Source organism: Rhinolophus hipposideros (genome assembly GCF_964194185.1).
Source record: "Rhinolophus hipposideros genome assembly, chromosome: 14".
Lineage (NCBI taxonomy): Eukaryota > Metazoa > Chordata > Mammalia > Chiroptera > Rhinolophidae > Rhinolophus > Rhinolophus hipposideros.
Genome location: NC_138060.1, coordinates 10,419,924 through 10,444,857, shown reverse-complemented (window position 1 = coordinate 10,444,857; position 24,934 = coordinate 10,419,924). Strand labels below are relative to the sequence as shown.

Here is a 24,934-nt window from a genome sequence, read left to right as displayed (position 1 = left end):
CTAGCCTCTCCAGGCAACTCCAAGCCCAGTGCAGGAGGGAGACATCTGAAAATCACTGTGTGGCTCAGACCAAGTGGCCCCAGGTAGGGCACAGGCAAAGGTTGAACCTAGTATGTAGCAGGTCCCCTGCCAGGAGGCCCCAGAGACAGCACACCCAACGGCCAGTTTTGGACCATGCCAGAGCACCACCAGGACACCTCCATAGACGACACACCCAAAGGGCACACTGGGCAGGCACCAGAACCCTGCTAAAGCATATCCTGCTCCATAGGGTCAGCCCGTGTACAATAGCTCCTCCACTATAATCACAGCCAGTCCTCACAACCAAGCAGCCCACGGGTCAGTCCCTTCCATTGACATGCAAACAACAACCAAGGCTCAACTACAACAGGAGGGCACACACAAGTCACACAAAGGATACACCTGGAGCACCCGGCCCTGGTGACCAGGGAGACTGTACCACTGGGCCCCACAGGACATCTGCTACATAAGGCCACTACAAAGACGGGGAGTCATAGCAGGGAGGCAGCCAAAATGGGAAGACAAAGAAACATTTCCCAAATAAAAAAACAGAACAAAATTCTAGAAAACAAACTAAACAAAGTAAACATAAGCAATTTACCAGATGCAGAGTTCAACACACTGGTTATAAGGATGCTCAGTGATCTCAGTGAGAACTTCAAGAAAGAGATAGGAAACATAAAAAAGGAGATAGAAAACATGAAAAAAAGAACCAGTCAGAAATGAAGAATACAATAACTGCAATAAAGAATACATTACAGGGACCCCCCATTTTACAGGGAATCAACAGTAGATTAGATGAAGCAGAGGTTCAAATCAGTGATTTGGAAGAGAAGGTAGCAGAAAACACCCAAACATGACAGCAAAAAGAGAAAAGAATCAAAAACAAAAACAAAAAGAGGATAGTTTAAAGGGCCTCTGGGACAACATCAAGCATCATAGGGGTACCGGAAGGAAAAGAGACAGAGCAAGAAATTGAAAACCTATTTGAAGAAATAATGATGGAAAAAGGGGGATTGTTTCTTAAATTATATAAACATCTAACCACTACGCTGTACACCTGTCAACTGTAATCAAAAATTGAAAAGGGGAGAAGGAGTGTGGGGAGAGTGGGAGATTCAAATTTCCAGGTACAAAATAAATGGGTCGTGGGGATATAATGTACAGCATAGGTAATATAGTCAATAATATTGTGATAGCGTGGTATGGTGTCAGATGGTTGCTGGACTTGTATGGTGATCACTTCTTTAGGTATATAAATGTTGAATGACTATGTTATATAGCTGAAACTAATATAATATTGTATGTTAGCTATATTTTAATAAAAATCTTTAAAAAAAGAAATTTTTGCAATCTACAACAGCATGGATGGACCTAGAGGGTATTGTGCTGAGTGGAATAAGTCAGACAGAGAAAGACAAATGCCATATGATTTCACTTATATGTGGAGTCTAAAACATAAAATAAATAAACAAACAAAACAGAAACAAACTTACAGATACAGAAAACATTTTGATGGTTGCCAGCTGAGAGGAGGTTGGGGGTGAGTGAAAAAGGAGAAGGGATTAAGTACAAATTAGTAGTTACAGAATAGTCATGGCATGTAAAGTATAGCATGAGGAATATAGTCAATGACATGGTAATAACTATGTATGGTGTCAGATGGGTACTAGACTTATCGGGGGGATCACTTTGTTAGTTATGTAAATGTCTAATCACTGTGTTATACACTTGAAACAATATAATATTGTATGCCAACTATAACTGAAAAATAAAAAAAAATTTAAAAGGTATATAATGTCTGCACATTATATTTTATTTTATACAATAGTGATATATGTGTGTATAATTATATATTTTACAAAAGAAAGTTTATTGCATTTTTCATGAGTATAATCTTTTCCATTAGAGAGTTAGTTTCTTGGTGGTGTTACTGTCAACCTAGCATATGACATTCCCCATTCTTTTACTATATATCCTAAGAGGTAGAACGGAAAGAGACAGAAAACTTCAAGGATTGGCTTTGACATATGCATTATGGCCTTGACCTTAACTTTTCAGAGGCCTAGTTTCTTCATTAATAAAAAAGGAATAACATCAGTTTCAATCACAGTGTGTATATGAGGACAAAAGGAAATAGTGCCCAATAAAGTTTTTTCATACTATAAAAGGTTAAGTAAAAAGTAGTTACATTTTACTCATCTCAGTCAGATGTTTACATATGGTGTGTTATAGAAAAGAAATTCTATATTTCAGACCAACAAGCTCAAACTAGCATATCAGAAAGTTGTCAAAAAGAAGGAATTTGATGGTCAAACATAAAAGCAAACAAATTGCAAAGATGAAAACTTTTTATAATTAAAAATAAAATAATTAGCAGTTACTATGCAAGGCATTTGTAATAGTATTTTTGTCCCCTTTTTACAGATGAGAAAACTGAGGCTCTCAAAATTAAGTTTTTTGCTAGGTAACATAGCTAGTAAGTTGCTGAGTGGGTATTGGACTTAGCTGTGTCTGCCAACATCTCCCAAAATGTCTCCTGTGAAATGCTTAATGTGTCAAATATAAAATGCTAAGTTAAAAAAGATTAAAAGTTTTTTATGGCAAGACTTCTTACGGTTTCTGAAATGTCATTAGGTATTTTGAAATTCAAGGTATGCATCACTCTCCAAAGTCATTTAACAATGGAATTCTTTAGTGGATTATCTTGTAGAAATCATGTTCCAAAGAACAATCGTATACTTTATCTTCTGAAAATCTATGCCACATGTGTCAAACAAAAAAATTTACTTTGGGATCTATAGAACTTTTACTTTAGAGAATCTATGGTATTCTTCGTAATTTGCTATATATTATAATATTAATATACATGCATTTTTCTAGGAATAGGGTCTGTAGCTTTTATCAGCATCTCAAATGTATCCAAGACCTTCAAGAAAGGTTAGGAAGCAGTGTTTCACAGAGACAGGAGATTTATGCGGTCTGACAATTAAGTTCGCGAACTTGCCACCGTGCACTTACAGTGGCAGCACTGTACAAACAGCTCAGAAAGGTTTCATAACCTTGGTATATCAGTGTCCCGCAGCTGTGTTCATGTCAACGTGTGGCGGTGTCTTGCTGAGTGGTGTTCATTATTGTTGTTGAGTGTTTTTGTGTGCCATCCCAAGAATGTCTGAGCTTGAATTGGAGCAACGAAAAAACATTAAATTTCTTGTTAAACTTGGGAAGAATGGAAGTGAAATCAGGGACATGTTAGTCCAAGTTTACGGAGATAATGCCGTGAAGAAAATGGCAGTGTGCAGACAAATTAAATGTTTTTCTGAGGGGAGAGAATTCGTCACTGATGAAGAGAGTTCAGAGTGGCCAGTAACGAGCAGTACTGATGAAAACATTGCAATAATTCATCGAATTTGGGGTCAAAGTAGTCAGCTGACTGTGAGAAGCATAGCAGACTAAGTAAACATTGATAGAGAAACAGTCAGGAAAATCTTAACTGAAAATCTTGGTGTGTGCAAAAATGGTCCTGAAGGAGCTCTTGTATCACAACAATGCACCAGCTCACACGGCACTGTCTGTGAGGGAGTTTTTAGCCAGTAAACAAATAATTGTATTGGAACATCCTCCCTATTTACCTGATCTGGCACCCAATGACTTCTTTCTTTACCCAAAGATAAAGGAAATATTGAAAGGAAGACATTTTGATGACAGTCAGGACATCAAGGGTAATACGACAACAGCTCTGATGGCCATTCCAGAAAAAGAGTTCCAAAACTACTTTGAAGGGTGGCCTAGAGGCTGGTGTTGGTGCACAGCTTCCCGAAGGGAGTACTTTGTAGGTGACCGTAGTGATATTCAGCAATGAGGTATGTGGCACTTTTTCTAGGATGAGTTTGCGAACCTAATTGTCATAGTTAGTATATGAAAGCCTCTATGTCGCCTTCAAAAATCCCATTTATGTGCTAGAGGAGCAGGTGCCATTCATATCTTTGCTGTACTGTGATTTTTATTGCATCCATAAAGACTTAAAACTTTGCTAATTACCTGGCCTATAAAAATGGAACCACATGTGGGGTGTTACAAGCACCCTTTATGAGCTGTTAGCTGTTGTGAATATGTTGGTGTATGAAAACCAGGGAGGATGTAAATTTATTACTGTGAGATTTTGGTTTCTGTCCATATTGGAGAAAGGCTCAAGTCTGGTGAGAGGAACAGGTTCTTTATTTGATTACTTAGGCCAAGAGGCTGAGTGGCTGCAAGAGAAACCTAAAAGGTCTTTTGGGCCACGTAACAAGCTTTTGCATGAAACACTAAAACTCTATGTGTGGGGAGCAGAGAAAACACAACAACACTTCTGGGCATACTGTCATGCTTGTCATCATGTGTCCCTGTCTTCTACCACATCACTTCTCCACAGATTGGGTCTCAAGCCTAAAAAACACATTTGTGAACTTAACCCCATTAAAACTCTATCTCTGTCAAGCTAGAAGGATTTAAACAGCTGTAGATCTGTTCCTTAAAATTCAGCATTGTGGATGCCTGGTCAGGGCATTGTACACCAGAGGCTGGACATTAATGAATGCCAACTATAATTTTATGTGTATAATGTGATGGCTCGGTGTGAGGTCGGGGTGGTGGTGGATGGGGGGAGGGGGTTCACGGTGTGAGGGATGTAAAAATAAATAAAAGAAAAGAAAAAAAATTCAGCATTAAGTTCCCTTTGGTTGCAAACCTCTAGACACACACCATCATTCCACCCTCCAATATCCATAACAAAGTACTCTTTCCCACTTCTTCCAAATGCAATCTCAGATTCCTTCTCAACTCAATGATCCAGGCAAACACCACCAATGGATCAGAATTGGCACAAGAGCTGAAACCCAAACTCCACTTCTACGTAGGCTCTCCCTTACCCAGCACTGATTTTCTACTGCTACGCCTGTGTTCACCACCCCAACACCGACACCGTCTTGAACATCTTTGATGCCAATCACCTGCTAGCTCATTTAGTACTGTACTTTCCAGATAAAACAGAACCTAGCATTAAAAATAGATATATCCAGAAACTTTTGTGAACCCCTAGTATCACAAATATTTCTATGGCAACAAATTCACTCTTAAAGTGTGGTAATATATAAATGACCCCTTTGGGCACTCCGTGTGAGTTCTCATTTGTACAACAATAAGCAGAAAGAAGCAGGTGTCCAGTGGTTGGCTAAACTTACTCACCAGCTAGACACGCTCTGGCTCCACAGCACCATGTCTTTGCCTCAGGGTGTTTTGCAAATTGCAAAAGCAAGTCTGTTAAATCCACAAATGCCAAAGGACTATGACAGTGCAATCTGGGTGAATTTAATTTTTGTGCAGCAAAGGCCCATTCTAGCACAGGCTGGCCCAAAATGGTGTCATAGTTATAAGAATACCAAACAGCAGAGAGGGCTGACCACTCTTTGAACTTTCATGAAGGGAATGAGCTGTGGAACTTGGCAAGTGTCCCATGGTTTGTGTTAATAATGGCTCTACCTATATTATATAAAATAATTCCAATAAAATACCTTTAAAAAGCATTCGGTTACTCATTTGTTTATACTACATGTTACCCAATATCTGGCTCTTTCCAAATAAGAGATGTTTGGCATTACTTAATGTCATGCACTGAATAATTGTATCCCTCCACAATTTTTATGTTGAAACTTATTTCCCCAATGTGATGGTACCCGGAGATGGGTCCTTTCGGAGGTAATTAAATTATAAGAGTAGAACCCTCATGAATAGGATTAGAGCCTTTATAAAAGAGACTCCAGAGAGCTCCCTTACTCCTTCTATCATGTATGGTTACAGTGAGAAGATGGACATCTATGACCTAGGAAGCAGGATTTCACCAGATCTGCTGGCACCTTGATTTTGGATTTTCCAGCCTCCAGAACTTTGAGAAATAAATTTCTGTTATTTATAAGCCACCCAGTCTAGGGTATTTTGTTATGCAGCCTGAATGGACGAAGACACTAGACATAAGGTCATTTAAGCGTCAGTCGTGAAGGTTGGGCTCTACACATCCCCTGCCACCTCTGGTCCCAGGGATCTCTAGCCAGAGCTGTGTTTAAAACGTTCTATTGCTGAAGGTGCTGCTAGGAGGTGAAAAAAACTTCCCAAAGTTAAATGATAACCTCCAACACGAGTCTATATAATTCTCCCCTTCCTCTTTTGCTTAACTTAACAAAACTATCCTAAGACTAATGAATTTTTACATTTTAAAACCTGAAATGAAGAGTCTAAAGAAAGGGCACTTACTGCTCATTGAAAAGTGTATCAAGCTTACCTGTGTGGGAGGGACGTAGGTCATCAAATACTGAAATCATCATTTCATAGATGTTTCCAGCTGCAATCATCTCTGGGTTTTCATAATCCAGTTCTTTGGCAACCTTTTAGAATAAAATTATTTCAGGAAAAGGACTGACCTTTTTAATGTACATGTTTCAAGCAATAAATCATTCTGCAAAAGGCAAGTGTATGGCCATTTTCATTTAATAAAGATGACATCAGAATATGCCTGAGACTGGTCAAAAACTGGCACACACAGTAAGCATTTTGGTGGGAAAAAGAGAGACATTTAATCACCTTCCAGGGTATCTTATTTTTGGACAAAATATCCTGCCATAATAGAAGAAAAGCATGGGTCATATCCTGTCTTCATTGAATGCTAGTTGTGTGACCTTAGGCAACATATTTGAAAAGAGAAAATAGTTTGAAAGTACTCTGTTATTGATAAAGCACTATAATAAATGTACATTATTCCTATTATGACAAGTCACTCGCCATTTTAAAAATATTTATTGAGTACTAATTAAGCACCAGGTAGAGTTGGAAGATTTAGAGATACAGCAATAAACAATATGATCCCATGGTAGAGACTTGAAGATAATCCTAATATTATAGTGTTGGCACGAATCTTAGTTGGCATTAATTAGAATAGGTCAATATGATATCGAGTATCCAGGTGTTTAGGAACAATGACATTTAAAAAAATTGAGTATGTCATGCATTCATACATTCACTCAAGTTTGTTGAGTGGCCACTATGCACCAAGCACTATATGAAGTGTTGGTACACAAAAATGAACCACTCAGAAACATATGTAAGGCTACGGTCTAATGAGAAAAGATTAATTAAATAGGCAGTTATAATAGTCTAATAAGTGTTTTGATAGGGAAAGTAGAATTTATAATATGAGCTCATAGCCAGAACTAAGACAGTTATGGTGGTAAAAGAAAACTTGTAGGAATAAGAGACATTTAAGACCTAAAGCAGGGGTGTCCAAACTGCGGCCCACAGGCCAAGTGTGGCCCGCAATCCATTTTTAATTGGCCCACAGCAAATTCCAAAAATATATTTAGTTTACTTAAATAAACCAGGTGAGGCAATACGTACTTCACCTCGAGTGAGTTGCCCAGCTGTTTGTGTATTTTACCGCATATGGCGCTTGGTGAAAAAAGTTGAAAAAAGTTTGGATAACCCTGACCTAAAGGATAATTATGAAAATGTAGAAATTAATTAGAGGTGGGTGATGGGTGGAGGGAGTTATTCATAAATAGAGCAAGCATATGTGAGGGCCCAAATGTGAGTTGGCATCATGTTTACAAAACTCCTATCTTTATCCAAACTCCATTTTTTAAAATGACAGGTTGGCATTGCATTTCAAAATGAACATCAACCTCAAAAACGTCTTGGCTCAGTGCCTAAGCTTCCAAAATTCACAACATATGCAAAAGCTCAGTTTGTAGCTTGTGGAGTTTGTCAAGAAAATTCAGAGTTAGGACAAAAGCAAAAGAAGAGGCCTTTAGTGGCTTTCTCAGCCATATCTTCTGACTAAGAGGGGGTGTGTGCTGTCGTTGAGGTTAAGGAACAATTATGCCAACCTAACAGGCAATGGCACTTTCAAATAAAGACCTGTGGAAATTAAGATTTTGAAAAAAAGAATTTCTTCCAAGGCAGAATTCCATCGTTGTGTGGGTGGGGGGGGGGTTTTATTGTCCATCCTCTGCCAATGGGAAGTCTAGAATCTCAAGAGGATGAAGGGAGGAGGAGCTGACCTACCAGTCCCGGTGCCAAGAGAATCAGCCATCATAACATGTGTAGTCACACGGACTTATCTCTGAGGAAATCAGCATGCTTTCTAGCCTCTGATTCATTTCCCAGCTCAGTGGGAAGTAAGTTATTTTGTGCTCATTACAAGAAGGAGAAAAAGACAGCTGGCACCAAGATAATGAAGGACTTGCCCAAATGCCTTCCAGTAAGACAGCAGAGGGGGCCAGACCCTCTCTGCAGTGTCAGAGGTCCTTCTGCTGATTGTACCAGCACCCAGCTGTGCCAATGAAATGACTCCATCTCCTGAGGAAAACTCCCGGGAGATACAGCAGCTGGAGCTCACCTGGATGACATTTTCAGCATTTGGCACTTGCTCAAAGAGTTGTCCAGAACCAACTGGCCCCGAGCTTGAAGCATAATGTATTGTATCAGGAGGGTCATCAAGATCATGACATGAGAGTTTTGCAACTACTGTGTCATTTGCAATCACCTCCTTGCCTGTGTACCTGTTTTATTTTTTAAGATAAAAAAATCAGTTTAGATAGGTGGTCTTTAAAAATGTAATCTTTTTCCAATAAACACCCACTAGTTTGAATAATGCATATATGTGACTGCCCTGTTTATCCTGGGGCAGTCCAAGTTTGAGGTATCATCTGGGAAGCCAAAAGGTGCTATGAATTTGGTAAGATTTTCCTAATTTTCTGGGAGCATTTCTTCTCTGCATCCAGCTCTGTACTTCTTTGGAAGTCTATCAAGGATATCCCTCAACAGAGAAGGATATCACCTCCACTCAGGTGAGTGGGATTTTTCTAATCGAGAGCATCTGTGTGGTCAAGAGGAACAATCCTTCCATGCTATCGTCACAGTGAGCTAACTTCCATCTCTCAGGATTCTCCCATTTCTTCACTGTGATCTCTGTGCCCCAAATGCTCACTCGTAAGCCTTCAACCTCTAAATTCTATCTATTCATTCTTCAAAGACTAGCATCACTCCTTTGGGAAAAGCTCCCCTGAATACTCCAGTCCCACATGTTCTTCCTCTTAACAATGAAAGCACAACACATGTAACTTAATTTTTAAAATGTTGTATGTTTTACTATTGTTTTACAGACATATATGCATCTTATCACCCTGACAAGATACAAGCTCCTTATAGCAAATGAACATAGCAATACTCCTTCAGGGGCCATAGCACAGAGTGCAGCATGGGAGTGGGAAGAGTATTTGGTTAATTAACTATGACCCTCCTGGGGGAACAAGAAGAAAAAAGAGAAGGATGACAAAGGATAACATTTACCAATGTTATGCCAAACCCTATACTGAACAACAGTGCTATGAGGTAGGTGCAATTATCATCTCCACTTGAAAGGTAGAGTACTGGGGACCCAAACAAGACCACAGGGGTAGTAATTATCAGAAGCTAGACAATCAAGAAGAAAGCTGAGAAACCATAGGGGCAGATGTTCTATGTGTAGGTGAGAGACTGGGAGCAGGAGGGACATAGAAAAGTGACAGAGATGTTTGGAGACTGACCCTCAAATAAGAAAAATAGTCATGCTGACAGGAATACAGTACCATAATCCCTATCCAAACTCCGAAATCCAAAAGCTCTGAAACTCAGAATTTTCTCATAACTTATTTAACACAAAAACCTGTTCTGACCTTAAATTTTTGACGTGCAAACATTACTTGAACTGACAAATCTTTCTTTGTCCCACTTAGTGTGAGTGTTCATATATTTTACTACAGATATATTCATAGATTTGAATTTGGGGTATTTGCATAATATAGGGTATATACACCATATGACATTTCTAAAATTCAAAAATGTCTTTATCCTGAACCATATCCCGTGCCAAGGGTTTCAGAAATGAGATTATGGAACTGTGATAAATAGCATTTATGAAATGGACACCACATGCTCAGCACTGTGCTCAGAATGTTCCATAAATTATCCCATTTATTCTTCACAACATCCTAACGAGTAAGTACTATTGTCAGTCCATTTTATAAAGAAAGAAACTGAAGATCAAAGAGCTTAAGTAATTACCCAAGAGCACATAGCTGATAAGTGATAGAACCAGGATTCCAAGGCAGGTCTGTGACTCCAAAACATATGCTTTTAACAACTTACTGTCCGATCCAGTGAACTCAGCTTTCAGCAGGTCATTTCTGAAGACTGGAATATGAGACTGGACAGGAGTCAATGCAATGATTAACCACATTTTTAGTTGAGCCAATAACTCACTCTGAATTCGCTGCTCACCCTGAATTCTTAGCCCTGCCCACTCATCTCAGCTCACCTAATCAGATACCGATCACAGAAAGGTGAGTTGTCATTTATGCCGTGGATATTGGCAGTCACTAGAATGGCTGCACACCTCCGGTCATCGTCACAAGCCTTAATGGAGAAGGACTGGACACGCGCAAACCCAGCTCTCTCCACATCAAGGCGGGCAGCAGTAACCACGGTCCCATGCTCTGTAACAAACAACATATCTTGCGGCAAACCGGCCCATGCCATCATTTTCAAAATTACTTAATTACATAGCAACGAAAGAGACAAAGTGTGAATTAAGCCTTGTTCATTAGAATTAAGAAAATGATTTAAAATGTAGGTACTTTGTGGAATTGTTTATCACCAAATTGCCCTCATTAATCATGTTATGTTAGCCGGTAAAAAAACAAAATTGTTTTTGACTTAGGGGACCAGGGAAGACTTTCTAGAAGAAGGGGCCCTTAATGTAGGCCTTGGAGGATATACGAGTATTGGGTAAGGAAATGGGGGTGAATGGAAGGAGATGATTCCCAGCAGAGAGAACACAGTAATGAAAACATGATAATCTGATCATGACTCACTGTATTCTCTTCCACCCAATCTATCCATTCATTCATTCAACACACATTTATGGAATGACAGCTATGTGCCAGGAAGTGTGCTGAATACTGTATATACCACAGTGAAGTCCCTCCCTTTATGTAATTTACAATCTGAGCTGGGAAACAAACCACTAAACAAATGTAAAAACTTTTTTTCAATAGACATATTATTAAGGAAATGAAAACTATAATGTGATAAAAAATAACGTTTAATGGTGAGGTTCTGAAAAATGCAAGGACCAAGTGAGACAGGATAGTTAGCATGTCCCTAGGTAGACAGGGAGGTCCCTGGTGGAATAAACAAAAGACAGCGATATCCTAAAACTCCAGGTTTTGAAAACACTCCTTCCTTCCAGGACAAAATGTAACAAGGCCCTGAGGTTAATCATAAAATTCCTTTTGGCCTGACAAACAGAACAAATCTGATAAGAGTGGGTTACTTTGCTAATTCCTTCAGAATGGACAAGCAGAACAAACCTGGTAGACGAATTTCATTAGAAGGTACCAGTTCCCTTCTTCAAACAGATCCCTTCTTCAAACAACTCCTCTCCCCCAAACAAGCAAGGGAAGGTATAAAAGTAGAGCTTTTGCCTCAGTCGCGGGGCCACCCCCATTTGGGACCCCTTCCTGCTCAGGAGCTCTAACCCTTTGCTTTCAATAAACTATCCTCTTTTTAAAACTCTTTGCTTCTCCTGGGTCCATGTTTCCAATCTTTGGTCTCACGAGACAGGATCCCGGCCCACACCCAGAAACTGCCGGCAGATCCAACATCATCTACACCAGGGGTGTCCAAACTTTTTTCAACGGTTTTCACCAAGGGCCATATGCAGTAAAATACACAAACATCCGGGCCACTCACTCGAGATGAAGTACGTATTGCTTCACTTGGTTTATTTAAGTAAACTAAATATATTTTTGGAATTTGCTGCGGGCCAATTAACAATGGATCATGGACCACAGTTGGCCCCCTGGTCGCAGTTTTGACACCCCTGCTCTACATCATTTGGGGACTCACAGAAAAATATTCCTCCATCACAAGGTCCTAGGGCAGGCAGCCTAGTGTTTTGGCTGCAGTGTAATGGACAAAGAGAGACAGTAACCAAAGAGGTGAGAGAGAGAGAGAGAGACAGGGAGAGAGAACACCTGGTCTTGGGATGCTTTGAGAAGTCTGGATTACATTCCAAGTGCAAAGGAAAATCACAAGAGGTTTTACACAGAGGAGTATGATCCAATTTGACTTTTGTTTTGTTTTGTTTTAATTCATCCTTTGCTTCGCCAGGACTATTCGAGGGAAAAGTGTGAAAACAGAAGCCCAGTTAAGAGATCTGTGTAATAATTCAAATAAGGGGATGGTGGCTGTCTCGACTGGGGCTCCCCCAGAAGCAGAAACAGAGATGAGGGTTTGAGTTGCATAGTTTATTTGGGAGGTGATCCAGGGCAACGTGGCATGGGGGGAGTGAGACAGAGAAGGGAAGGCTGCCAATAAAAAATACATTATCCAGAAAGTCACCACGGTGGGCAAATAGAGCTTAATAGCACTGAGGAATTCTGAAAAACAGTGCAAAACACACACTCAAAATGGTTCCAAACCAGGGGCAAGAAGCTGGAGGACTTATACACCAGTTCTCTTCAGTATTTGCTTGAGAGTTTAGGCGGGTAAGCAGTGTTTTTCCAACTCTTTGAACCTGCTCTTTGTGAGGGAGGAGTGGGGTAGATGTCAGACCCTAAACGAAACCTCAGGCAAAAATATGTAAATACTGGCAGTTGGAAGACAGAAAACTGAAGTGTTAAGTCCTGAGGAGATATGGGTGGGACACTGACAGTGTCTGCTACAATGGCTTAAACCTGTGGATGTGCTAAAGATAACCACCTTTCTTCTCTTCTCAACCCCAGAAGAAGCCACATATACCACATAATCTGACCTACCTCCACTCCTCAGCCTCAGCCTCAGCCACAGCTGATTAGCTGAGAAGTGAATGACTGACTCTAGAGAGCCTAATCAGATTTTCTCTCATGAACATTTGGACCTGAATCAGAGAATTATTTAGAGCTGAGCAGAAGAACTGGAAAGTCATGTAGAGTAGAGGGCTAAGGTAGTCATGTGGTAGCAGCCATAAAGAGCCACGTGTTAATGCATCAGGGACAAAGACTGGTCATGCAGATTTATTCAACATATTTATCAAGCATCTACTATGTGCTTCTTGTAGGAGTTCTACAAACGAAGACAATCTGCTATATACTCTCAAGAAATTCAGTCTTGCAGAGGAGACACAATGTAAACAAATGATAACAATGGCATATCGAGATATAAATTTCTGAGAACAATTCCCAACCCACCTTTGTCAACTGCAAAGTAAATATTCCATGGCTCTAGTTCAAAGGTGAAGTCCCCCAAATTATCTTCATCCGTTGCCTGGCATACTCCAACCGTTTTCCCAATAGGAATTTCTTCATCCAGTGTGATGTTGATTGTGTTGTGCAGAGTTGAGTTTACAGAAGTAACACTCAAGACATAATTTTCAATATTGAATAAGCTTGTTTGAAAAGAAAAGATTATTAGAGCGGCACTTGCTTAGTGTGTGTTCTTTTCTACCCCTTATGGTGGTGGAGGGGTAGGAGGTCAGCCGTAGCAATGAACAAAATGGAAACTGATAATGATGTTAATGATGAACCAATTTATTCAGCACTTGACTATTATTTAGACACAATACTAGCACTTTTCACATGCTTTCCCATTTATTTCTTACAGCACCAGGAAGTAAGTACCATTTTTCCCCACTTTACTGATGTGGAAACAGATTTTTAAGAAACTAATTTTCAGAAGTAAATATCAAAGTGGCTGAGAGAAGATTTGACCTCAAGCCCATTTGGCTCCAGAGACTGTAGGCTTAACCACTGTGCTCTTATCCCTCGTAGTAAGAACAAGATTCTTAGAATTGCTGACCCCTCCCCACCCCGTATGGTTTTATAAACTCCTTGGTGATCATTTTAACCAGAATTTCCCTTGAGGGTAGAGACAGATAATCGAGCACAGCAGACATTAAGAATACATTGCACTAATAACAACTTATTCTGTTGCAATTTCAATACATTTTATACTTTAAAACTATTTTGCTCTCAGTTTTAAGAAAGCCTTTTCTTTGGAGTCTTACATCTTAAGTAATAGTTTACGTCTTACTTGTTTATTTTTCTTTGAGGAAGAAGAATAAGAATAAGAAGGAGAAGAGGGAGGGGAGGAGGAGTAAGGAAGGGGAGAAGTAGAAGGGGGAGGAAAGTGAATAAATGGAAGGAAGGAAGGAAGGAAGGAAGGAAGGAAGGAAGGAAGGAAGGAAGGAAGGAAGGAAGGAAAGAAAAAAGGAAGGAAAAACCATTCCATTCTAACGGAAATTTTATTAATGAATTTCAGAAACTACATTTTCATATCCAACTTTCAAGGTCAAGTTAAAAGAATATGTTTTATTTCCTTACCTGCAGGTAAGAACAGGGTCCTTATTATTGACATTGATGAGGAAAATCTTTAGATTCCCAGCAGTGAAGAGTCCTCCAGGATCAACCACTTTAATAACTAGTGAGAAACTGAAAGTGCAGCCACAGGAAAGACAGCTGAAATTTTATAGTAACTAACAAGCTTTCACAGAAATAGAATCTATGAGGTTTAACTGACCAGTTGAAACAACGAATTTATTTAGTTAAAATTGTCAGTCACACTAGTTATGTTAAACAGTTGGAAATGGCTGACATTTTGTTAGGATTAGTCAAATCTGGTGAGAGGACAGACAGGACCTTGGAAAAGTGTGTTGATCGTCATCAATAAAAAAAAGGGGGGGGATTCCTTAGTGTGGTAGAGCAAACAAAGCTATGGCTGTGGGCTCTTACCCTTAAATACTGACTTCTCAATACTGAAAACAGAGGGACAAATGCAAAGGAGAAGGTAGCAAGAACACTTCAAATAATGTAATGACTATGGGGACATCTCAGGATGGTTGGATGACAAAGGGTTTTTATTTCAGCAGAGTTGTGTTTGGGTTTGAGGAATGACAGTGCTTGAAATGGGGAAACTGAATGTATCCTAACTGAAAGATGAAAGTTTGTGTCCATAAACTGTGATCCACACAATGGTCCTGATTTGGCTGGGACTGTCTTGTTTTAGCACTGAAAGTCCCACTGGCATTTCAGGAAACCTTTAAGTCCCAGGCAAACCAAGACAGTTGGTCATGCTTTCAGAAAAATAAAAATAAAAATTCTTTTCTAACTTGAAATGTATTCATAATTGAGACCAAAATTACTGTTTTCCTTTTATTTATCCTAAAAATGAAACTAGTTCTCAATTTTCCTCCTATTTCATAATTTGTATTTATTTTTATTTATTTCCTACAAGAACATGAGGTAACTCTTGATAAAAGTCATGAAGCCAATTCACTTTTAAGAATGAAGATGCTTTGCTCTTTCACCATCCAAATGGGGGCTGCATTTGCATTATCCTTTTGTCCTAATGCTACAAGCTCCCACCTTCAGCACAGCAGCTCACCCAGACACCCATCCTTAGTCTGAGGATGGCTGGTCACTGGACAACACTGGGAATTTCAAAGCAGCGTTCAGCCAGGAGCTCCAGGCCCTGCCACTAACTAGCTGTAATCTTCTAATATTTATTCTGTGAAACTGGCCCTTGTGACCAGCTGCCACCCCACCAAGTAACAATCTGATATTCGTTAAAAATAATAATAATACCATGTTTTCCCAAAAATATTAAGGTTTGCTCCAAAAGATGCATTAGGGCTTATGTTCTGGGGATATCATCCTGAAAAATCATGCTAGGGCTTATTTTCCGATTAGGTCTTATTTTCGGGGAAACTCGGTAATACAGAGACAGATATTGTAAAGATGGCAGAGTAAGTAAACTCTGTGCTTACTTCCTTTCACAACTATATCAAAATTACAACTAAACTACAGAACAACCATCACAGAGAATCACCTGAAGTCTAGCAGAACTGAAGTCCCACAACTACAGACATATATAAGAAGCCACCTTGAGACTGGTAGGTGGGGCAGAGACACAGAACGGGCTGGTCCCACACCCACGTGTGACCATTAAAAATTGGTAAGAATATCTCAGCTGCAGAGGTCCCCTCACCAGAGGATTGAGGGGTCCCAGCCCAACACCAGGCTCTCCAGCCCAAGGTCTCAATGCCAGGGAGAGAAGTCCCCGTAACCTCTGGCTGTGAAAACCAGTAGAGATTGTGGCTGAGTGGGATGGAGGGCAGCTGCACTCCCAGGTGCTCCTCGTAAAGAATCTATGCCCAGACTGACTTATGACAGACTCACGTGTTTTGAGCTCCAGTCCCGAGGCAGCATCTGGAAAGGCACCAGGGACATACAGGAAAGAATTGGTTTGGCTGTAGGTCAAGGAGTAGAAGGGCAGCTCTCTATCAGATGGTGGAGTTGATGGAAGCCATGATTTCTTTGTTGAGCCCTTCCCTCTCTCAGTGTGCAGATGTAGGCAGCTAAGTCTGAGTGTCTATCAACCTGGCTAACCCCATTCATTCTCTGTGATTCCCTAAAGAGACCAGCTCACCCAACTTTCGGGCCCACCCAAGCCAGTGGACTTTCCATATAAATGGCTTGCCTTAGCTCGTGCTGCAGACTTTCTGAAAATCTCTCAAAGGTTCACAAAACCCAAACAAGCAGCATCTGGCTTTGGCATGTTCCCTATCTCTGGCTGAGCAGCCCTAAGCCCAGCACTAGCAAAAGTCAACTTTGGTCTGTGGCTTGGCCTCTCAAGTCACCTCCAAGTCCAGTGTGGGCAGCAGCCATCTATGGATTACTTAGTGGCTTCATGCCAGGAGGCACCAGGCAGGGCACAGACTGTGGCTAAACTTGGGCTGAATTTGGCCTACAGTGGGGCTCCTCTCAAGAGGCTGTGCGGCTGGCATGCCCATTGGTCAGCTTCAGGCCCAGCTGGAGCATCACCCAACCACCTCTGGGGATGACACAGCCAGAGGGCACACTGGGCAGGCACCAGAGCCCTGCTAAAGTGAATCCTGCTCTGTAGGGTCAGCTCCTGCACCATCGTTCCTCTGCTATAGTCACACCCAGTCCTCAGAACCAAGCAGCCTGAGGATCAATTTCTCCCACTGATGTGCAAACAGCTATCAAGGCTCAACTATTAGAGGAGGGCACACACAACACACACAAGGGACTTCTCTGGCTCAGCTAATGAGGAAGGCTGCAGCACTGAGCCCTGCAGCACACAATAAAGCCACTCTGCAATGGGGAGACATAGCAGCTCTTCCTAATACATAGAAACAAACACAAGGAGGCAGCCAAAATTGTGAAACAAAATAAAATGTCCCAAATAAAAGAACAGGATGAAGCTCCAGGAAAAGAACTAAACAAAATGGAAACGAACAATCTATCAAAGGCAGAGTTCAAAACACTGCTTATAAGGATGCTCAATGAACTCAGAACTTCAACAAAGAGATAGGAAACATAAAAAAGAACCAGTCAAAAGTAAAGAATAACTGAAATGAAGAATGCATTAAAAGGAATCAATAGCATATTAGATGAGCCAGAGGACCGAATCAGTGATTTAGAAGACAAGGTAGCAGAAAATACCTAAACAGAAAACAAAAAAGAATCCAAAAAAATAGGGATAGTTCAAGGGTCCTCTGGGACAACATCAATCATGCCAACATTTGCATCATAGGGGTACCAGAAGGCAAAAAGAGAGAGAGAGCAAGAAAGTGAAAACTTATTTGAAGAAATAATGATGGAAAACTTCCCTAACCTAGCAAAGGAAATAAATATACAAGCCCAGGAAGTACAGAGAGTCCTAAACGAAGCCAAATAGGCCCACACCAAGACATATCATAATTAAAATGCCAAAAGCTAAAGACAAAGAAAGAATCTTAAAAGCAGCAAGAGAAAAGCAGTTGGTTACCTACAAAGTAGCTACCATATGACTGTCAGCTGATTTCTCAACAGAAACTTTGCAAGTCAGAAGGGATTGGCAGGAAATATTCAATGTAATGAAAACCAAAGACCTACAACCAAGATTACTCTACCCGGCAAAGTTATCATTTAGAATTGAAGGACAGCTAAAGAGCTTCCTGGACAAGAAAAAGCTAAAGGAGTTTACCAACTCAAAACCGAATCACAAGGAATCTTAGCGGGATTTTTTTTAAGACCCTCTCACCCAAAAAATAGATTAAAAATGTGAATAATAAAATGGCAATAACTACATATCTATCAACAATTACTTTAAATGTAAATGGATTAAATATCCCATTTAAAAGATAAGGGTGGATGAATGGATAAGAAAACAAGACCCTTATATATGCTGCCTACAAGAGACTTCAGATTGAAAGACACACACAGACTGAAAATAAAAGGATGGGAAAAAGATAGTTTATGAAAATGGAAATGAAAAAAGAAAGCTGGGGTAGTAATACTTATACCAGGTAAAATAGACTTTAAAACAAGACTATACCAAGACACAAAGAAGGACCCAGTAATCCCACTTTTGTGTATTATCTGAATAAACCCAAAACACTACTTTGAGGGGATGTGTGCCTCCATATGTTCATTGCAGCACTGTTTACAATGGCCAAGATGTGGAAGCAGCCTGGGTGTCTGTTGATGGAAGAATGGATAAAGCAGAGGTGGTACACATACACAATGGAATATTGCTCGGCCAGGGAAGGGAATGGGTTCTTGCCATCTGCAGTGACATAAATGGACCTGGAGGGTACTGTGCTGAGTGGAGTGTCAGACAGAGAAAGACAGATGCAATGTGATTTCACTTATATGTGGAATCTAAAGAACAAAATAAACAAACAAAACAGAAACAAACTTAGATACAGAGAACATTTTCATGGTTGCCAGATGGGAAGGAGGTTGGGGCTGGGTAAAAAGGGGGAAGGGATTAAGAAGTACAAATTTACTATTTCAAAGTAGTCATGGAGGTGTAGGGTATAGCATAAGGAATATAGTCAGTAATATAGTAATAACTATGTATGGTGTCAGATGGGTATTAAATTTACAAGGGTGATAGATAGGAGGGAGACAGGGTGAAAAAGTGAAGGCATTAAGAAGTATGAATTGGTAATTACAAAATAGCCATGGGGTTGCAAAGTAGAGCATAGGAAACATAGTCAATAATACAAAAATCACTATGCATAGTGCCAGGTGGGTACTAGATTAGTCAGGGGGATCACTTCCTAAATTATGTAAATGTCTAACCACTATGCTGTACACCTGAAATTAATATTAAAAAATATGGAATGTCAACTGCAATTGAAATATTTTTAAAAGAGGGAAAAGATGAAGGGTAATAAGAGGTTCAAATTTCCAGGTAAAAGCAATTTAGTCATGGGGATGTAGTACAGTATGGGGAATATAGTCAATAATATTGTGATAGCATGGTACAGTGTGAAATGGTTGCTGAACTTATGGTGATCACGTCTTTAGGTATGTGAATGTTGAGTAACTAAGGTGTACACCTGAAACTAATATAATATTGTGTGTTAGCTATATTTTAATTAAAATCATTTTTAAAATTAATAAAAATAAAATTAAAAAACAGACACAGACAACAGTTTAATGGTTACCAGAGGGTAAATGGAAGGAGAGGGATTGGAGAGGGTAAAGGGGGTTAAATATATAGTGATGGAAGGAGAACTGACTCTGGGTGGTGAACACACAATGCAATACATAGATGATATAGCATTGTGCACTTGAAACCTATGTAATTTTACTAACCATGTCACCCCAATAAATTTAATAATTGTTTAAAAAAAAGAATAAAGACATTTTAAAAATGATTCTGGAAAGCCTTAACTACAAAAATGGAAGAAATAAGGTGTGGGCAGGATCCCAAAGCCCTGACGACCTCAGATTCCATTTGGTGTAGCTGGACGCTGGAGAGCTGACTGCAAGGGAGTACAGGAGAAATGAGCCTTTCAAACTCTTTCATCAGCATTTAAACAAGCTATTTTGCAGTCCCTATATCATCTTTGAAGGGAGGGAATTAATAATAACCAATAGGGCATTCCAAAATTTCCTTTATTCTCCCTTAAAGGTCTGCTTAGTGACCATATAAACTCTAGAATTAAGAAGAAAATTAAGGAATGGTATGATCGTTGGCGTACTCTAGTGAGAATCCATTGCAAAACTTTAGCTAAATAATTATTCAAGCTCTACAAACAGAGCTTCAGTTTTTCAGTGTCAGCTCCTCTGATGTCAAAGATACAGAGAAAAGGGAAAACTTTAGTTTTCACTTATCAAGAAAAAGGTTAATTTTTAAAACTCTTATTAATGACATTTACTTCCATTTGTTAACAAATCTTAAGAATTATAAATATCTTGGAATGTGCTTAGTCATTTTCCATGAGACATACCAAGCCAAAATAAAAGGAAACTGATGGACATTATCCATTATTCCCAGAGCTGTTAATGAGACCAGATAAACATGGGGCAGAGGAATTTGGAAGTAATGGGAAATGGATAAAGATTTTGGCAATTTTTCTACCCCCAAAATATATAAAAATAATACAGGTAAAATAGTACTCTTCTCCAGCTGACTTTATGACATCAGCAGGAGAAAGTGCATCTCATTTTTGAACTCTCAATCTATTTTACTGAAGACGCTAATACGTAGGATATAATCCATCCTCAACTTTCATAATCAGGAAGAATCTCCTTATGAGATTCAGGAGCAGGCTGATTGGAACGGCTTACCAGTCCATTTGGGTTTCCTGTAAAGTACTTTGGTGCAGAACATACAACTGAAAAAGGTGGTAATAATAACCATTATAAAAACAAATAATAACTGAGAACTAACAGCTACCCATTTGGCAAATGTGAAGGAAATAAGGAGGAAATGCCAGTTTATTGACTTTTCAAACTTGCTGGATTACACTGTGAATGAATTCTGTGTCCTAGTTATCCAGGGAGAAGCCCCCACCAATTTCCACCTCAGGTCACAAACACCATCACTGAACTCATCCCTATGCTTGGCTCTGGAGAAAGATAATGTAGAGAGGGGCCAAACTACCCACATCTAGTACCTAAAGTAGCACTTGTGCGATGATAGTTTGTTTGGTTGATGATTTCATATTTAAGGTAATGGCAACAGCATCTTCATTTGGGAGGACTCATACATTAAGGCTAGATGGGGGAAACGTTGTCAAAGAGAGAAATATGAACCAAAGGGCAGACATTTTAAGTGAATGAAAAGCCAGTAGCAATATTTACCTTCTAGTTTCACTTTCAAAGTCAAAAACTGCTGCTGTAGAAATTGTTCCGAGGCTGTCAATTGTGAAGCCAGAGCCCTCCGGGGAAAGAAAGTACTGTGTATTGAACAGTAAAAAGAAGGCAAAATATTACAGAGACACTGACAAGTTCCTTAGCCAGGTTACACGCGCCAAAACCAGGCTTGAAATCTCTTTGTACTTTGGGCCACCCTGCTGCTGCCCGCCCCACATATAATAGGTGCCCATTCAATGTTTGCCAGTAATGATGGTGACGAAATGATACTCCATTCAGCTGGCTTCAGGCCAGACAACCTGCCCTTAAATATTAGAAATGAATTTTCCTAATTTCTTACATTTAGTATGTTACCTGAACACTTCTCACTTACAACATTACAGCCAAAGCTAAAATTAAATTAAAAGCAGCTACATTTAGAGAAACAAGCTGACTGTATAAGGAGAATTCAGAGATTATTTTGTTTGTTTGGTGGTGCCAAAGGTATGCTTTTGACGGCAGGGTTGGGATGGGGGACTGGGAGCTGTAGAAAGGGAAAACTGAAATACTGGGACGTTTGTGCATCTTATTTTATGTGAGATAGGTATTGGCAATACTTTTTCAAGTTGTATTTCTTAGCATTTCATTGACTTTCATTCATGCTGTCTTCCAGTTATTCTGTTAAATGCTTCAAATACATTCTCTTTTAATTGTCACAACTCTGTCATAGGTGCTAAAGTTATCCCTATTTCACAGTTAGGAACACTGAGGCTTAGAAATTCAAGTGGCTTACCCCCAGTGTGAGAGCTGAACTTTTAGTCACTTCACATAATGCCTCTCGGCTTACCACGTTACATGCTAAAGACAAATTTTTGCCAAAGAGAGAAGGCGAGGTCAAGGTTTGACCTCATACGAGGTGAGAGTCAAATGATTACAAAAAGCCAGGGCAAAAATCCATCAGAGGATTAATATCAGGAGCTAATTATAAGTCAGGTGCTACTGACTTAATAATTGTGTAAACCCAGAGATAATTTAATAGAGAAGAGTGAACCCAGAAGGATTGCAAAGCAACCTAAAAGTTATTTGCAGAAATTAGTGACCTTTTAATTTATCGATTTTCTGATGAATCATTGTGTCCTGATTAATTTAAATTCATACCATTCATTTCTATACATATAAATAAGATGGAATTGATTTCTACTTTCTTTTTGTAGAACAATGTTGTAGAATATTCACATTCAGAAACCGCAGGAAAATCCATCACATATTTACTTTTAGAGAAAACACCAGAAAAATGATGTCCATTTCATGGCTCATAAGTACCAGGTCTGGTTATATATAAATGTGTATAATTTTTTAAAGACACCCACATTTATGTTCGTAGCCACTCAAAAATTTGCAGTTCCCAATTCCATTTCAGCATTACACAGTTGTCAACAATATTTTTTTTGGGGGGGGAACCCATATATTGGTAAGCTGTATTTTTATGATGTTTAATTTTTCATAAAATGAGATAGCCTTTAAACTAAAAAAAAAAAATGGGTGACACTGATTTGAACAACTGCTGCCGCTGTTTCAGGGAAGGTTGGAGCTGGCAGTTGGTTGCTAGGCAGCCAGGGCCATCACTGGGAAAGCCACCTAAATGAACCATCTCCTGAATAGGAAAACAATCCAAAGGATGAGAAATTAACTCTCTGTGGGTCCAGGAAACTTAAATTCATTTTTCACCACCACCCTCCCTGCCCCCATTTTATCTGCAATAACACCATAAACTAGTAAAAGAAATATTTCAGCCATAAGAATAAAAATGGCAGCCCAACCCCCAGGTTTCAGGGTGTGGCAACAGCTTACAGAATGTGTAGCAAGGGGAGCCTTCGGTCCTTTTAGATGGACTTATCTTCAAAACCAAGTTTATTCTCTTCTCTGAACGTCTTGCTTATGACTATTTGTTCTCAGAGAAGCTTAGGAATTGGAAATGTCAGAGCTTGAACTACAGGCCAAACACAGTGAGTTAGGGCCTCAGTGCTTCAAGAGCAGCTGCACAGGAATGGCTGCTGGGTTTTCTGCGTTCTTAGAATCAGCGATAATAAAAACAACGACTGTGACGCCTACCAGCTACTCTGACCCAGATTCTGTGCTCAGCATTTTTCCTAAATTAATTACTTAACCCTTAAAATGATGCTATGAGATTGTACTCTTCTCAACCCTATCTTAGCAATGGATACAACTGAGGCGTACACATGCTATGAAGTAGTCCAAGAACACATAACCAGTGAGTGGTTAAGCTGAAACTCAAACCCAGGTCTTTCGGACTCCAGAGCCATTGTATTTTCCTGCCTGTCTCATGGGAGACTGTCTTCCTGAGAAAAAGCCACTATATACTTGTATTTCTATTTTTAAAAACATTATAGTTAAGCTTGTTTTTAAATTTTTTTGTGGAAATTAAAAATCTAGGCGGCTGAAGACAGCAAGAGAGCAACTCAGTGCTTCTGTTTACAGAAGAAAAGAAGGGAGGGGAGGGAAGAAAGGGGAAGAACATCTATAACTTAGCCCTGAAAAACTTTCAAGATTTAAACATCCAACAGAGGAAGATGAACATGGAAAGAAAATAAGAAAGAGTTGTCATAAAGAGAGTTTATTGTCCCAGAGTAGTACTAATACTATTATCTAATATTTATTGAGTACTATCTGCCATCCACGATTCTAAGCCCCTTATATGTGTGACCTCATTTAATCTTCATAATAGCCTTGAGGTGGATCCTGTTATTAACACCGTTACAAACAAAGAAACTGAGGCACAGAGAGGTTAATGGACTTGTCCAAGTTCGCAAGCCAGAAAATGGGGAAGTCTAAAGTTTAACTTGGGCTACCTGACATTAGAGTCTGAATCCTAAATTGGTATACTGTGTCTGATTTGTTATTTGACCCAAGGTAATGTTTTCTTGAAGGAAATTCGTACATGAGCGTGATCTGGGCTACATTTTTTCTATATAACAAAATATTCTGTGATTTTTTTCTAAAGCAGAAATACTGGCTAGTTGCTGATCATCTACAAAACCTTGTTATAGGAAAGATATATTTTCAAGAAAATATTTTTAAATTATATACACAGATATGATTCTCAACTAAACCTTAATTATGTTAGTGTAACCTTGCCTTTTAGGCTTAAGGCTATGCAGAAAATAATAGCACTTTATCATGAGCTTTTGGGACCCAGAAGCACAATGGGAATTATGCCTGTCCTTGAAAGCCTTGGAGTTTCACACAAGCTCCCTTTTACGTTCCTCCAGAGTATTAGGGAACTCTCTTACATTCACTTTATAAACAAGAGGAATAGTTTGCTACCTGTAAACTTACACTGGACTATAGAGGTCTCCTTCCTAGAACAAACCTTATTCACCATATCTAATACACTGTCCCAATGGTTAGCTAAAATTAGAGACCTCTATGCAAGCATTCATCCCACTATCCTTGTTGGATGAACCCAGACTCAGCGTCAGAATCCTTCTCAACACTCCTGAGAGCCTCTACTGATCAATCAGAGAGATAGACACGTTAAACCTGAATTGCTCTCCCTAGCTGAGCCAGGTGTTCCCAGGGGACTTACCCAGATGTTTATTATACACTCAGTAGCAGTTACAGTATCTGCAAAGATACATTTGCAAACCATTTGCAATGTTTCTCCACATGTGACTCATGGAGCACCATAC

At 39.5% G+C, this 24,934-nt stretch overlaps 1 protein-coding gene across 1 annotated transcript in view; it reads right to left on the bottom strand.

Annotated features, from left to right (window-relative positions):
• LOC308507234 (cadherin-related family member 3-like) overlaps window positions 1-24,934 on the bottom strand; it is an 87,897-nt gene that overhangs the window by 21,470 nt on the left and 41,493 nt on the right. The window contains exons 5-10 of the mRNA XM_081071938.1: window positions 21,234-21,328; window positions 14,451-14,558; window positions 13,320-13,516; window positions 10,406-10,583; window positions 8,447-8,609; window positions 6,338-6,440 (exon numbers count right to left, since the gene is read on the bottom strand). Coding sequence (XP_080928064.1) covers window positions 6,338-6,440; window positions 8,447-8,609; window positions 10,406-10,583; window positions 13,320-13,516; window positions 14,451-14,558; window positions 21,234-21,328 — 844 coding nt within the window. The remainder of the gene's footprint in view (window positions 1-6,337; window positions 6,441-8,446; window positions 8,610-10,405; window positions 10,584-13,319; window positions 13,517-14,450; window positions 14,559-21,233; window positions 21,329-24,934) is intronic.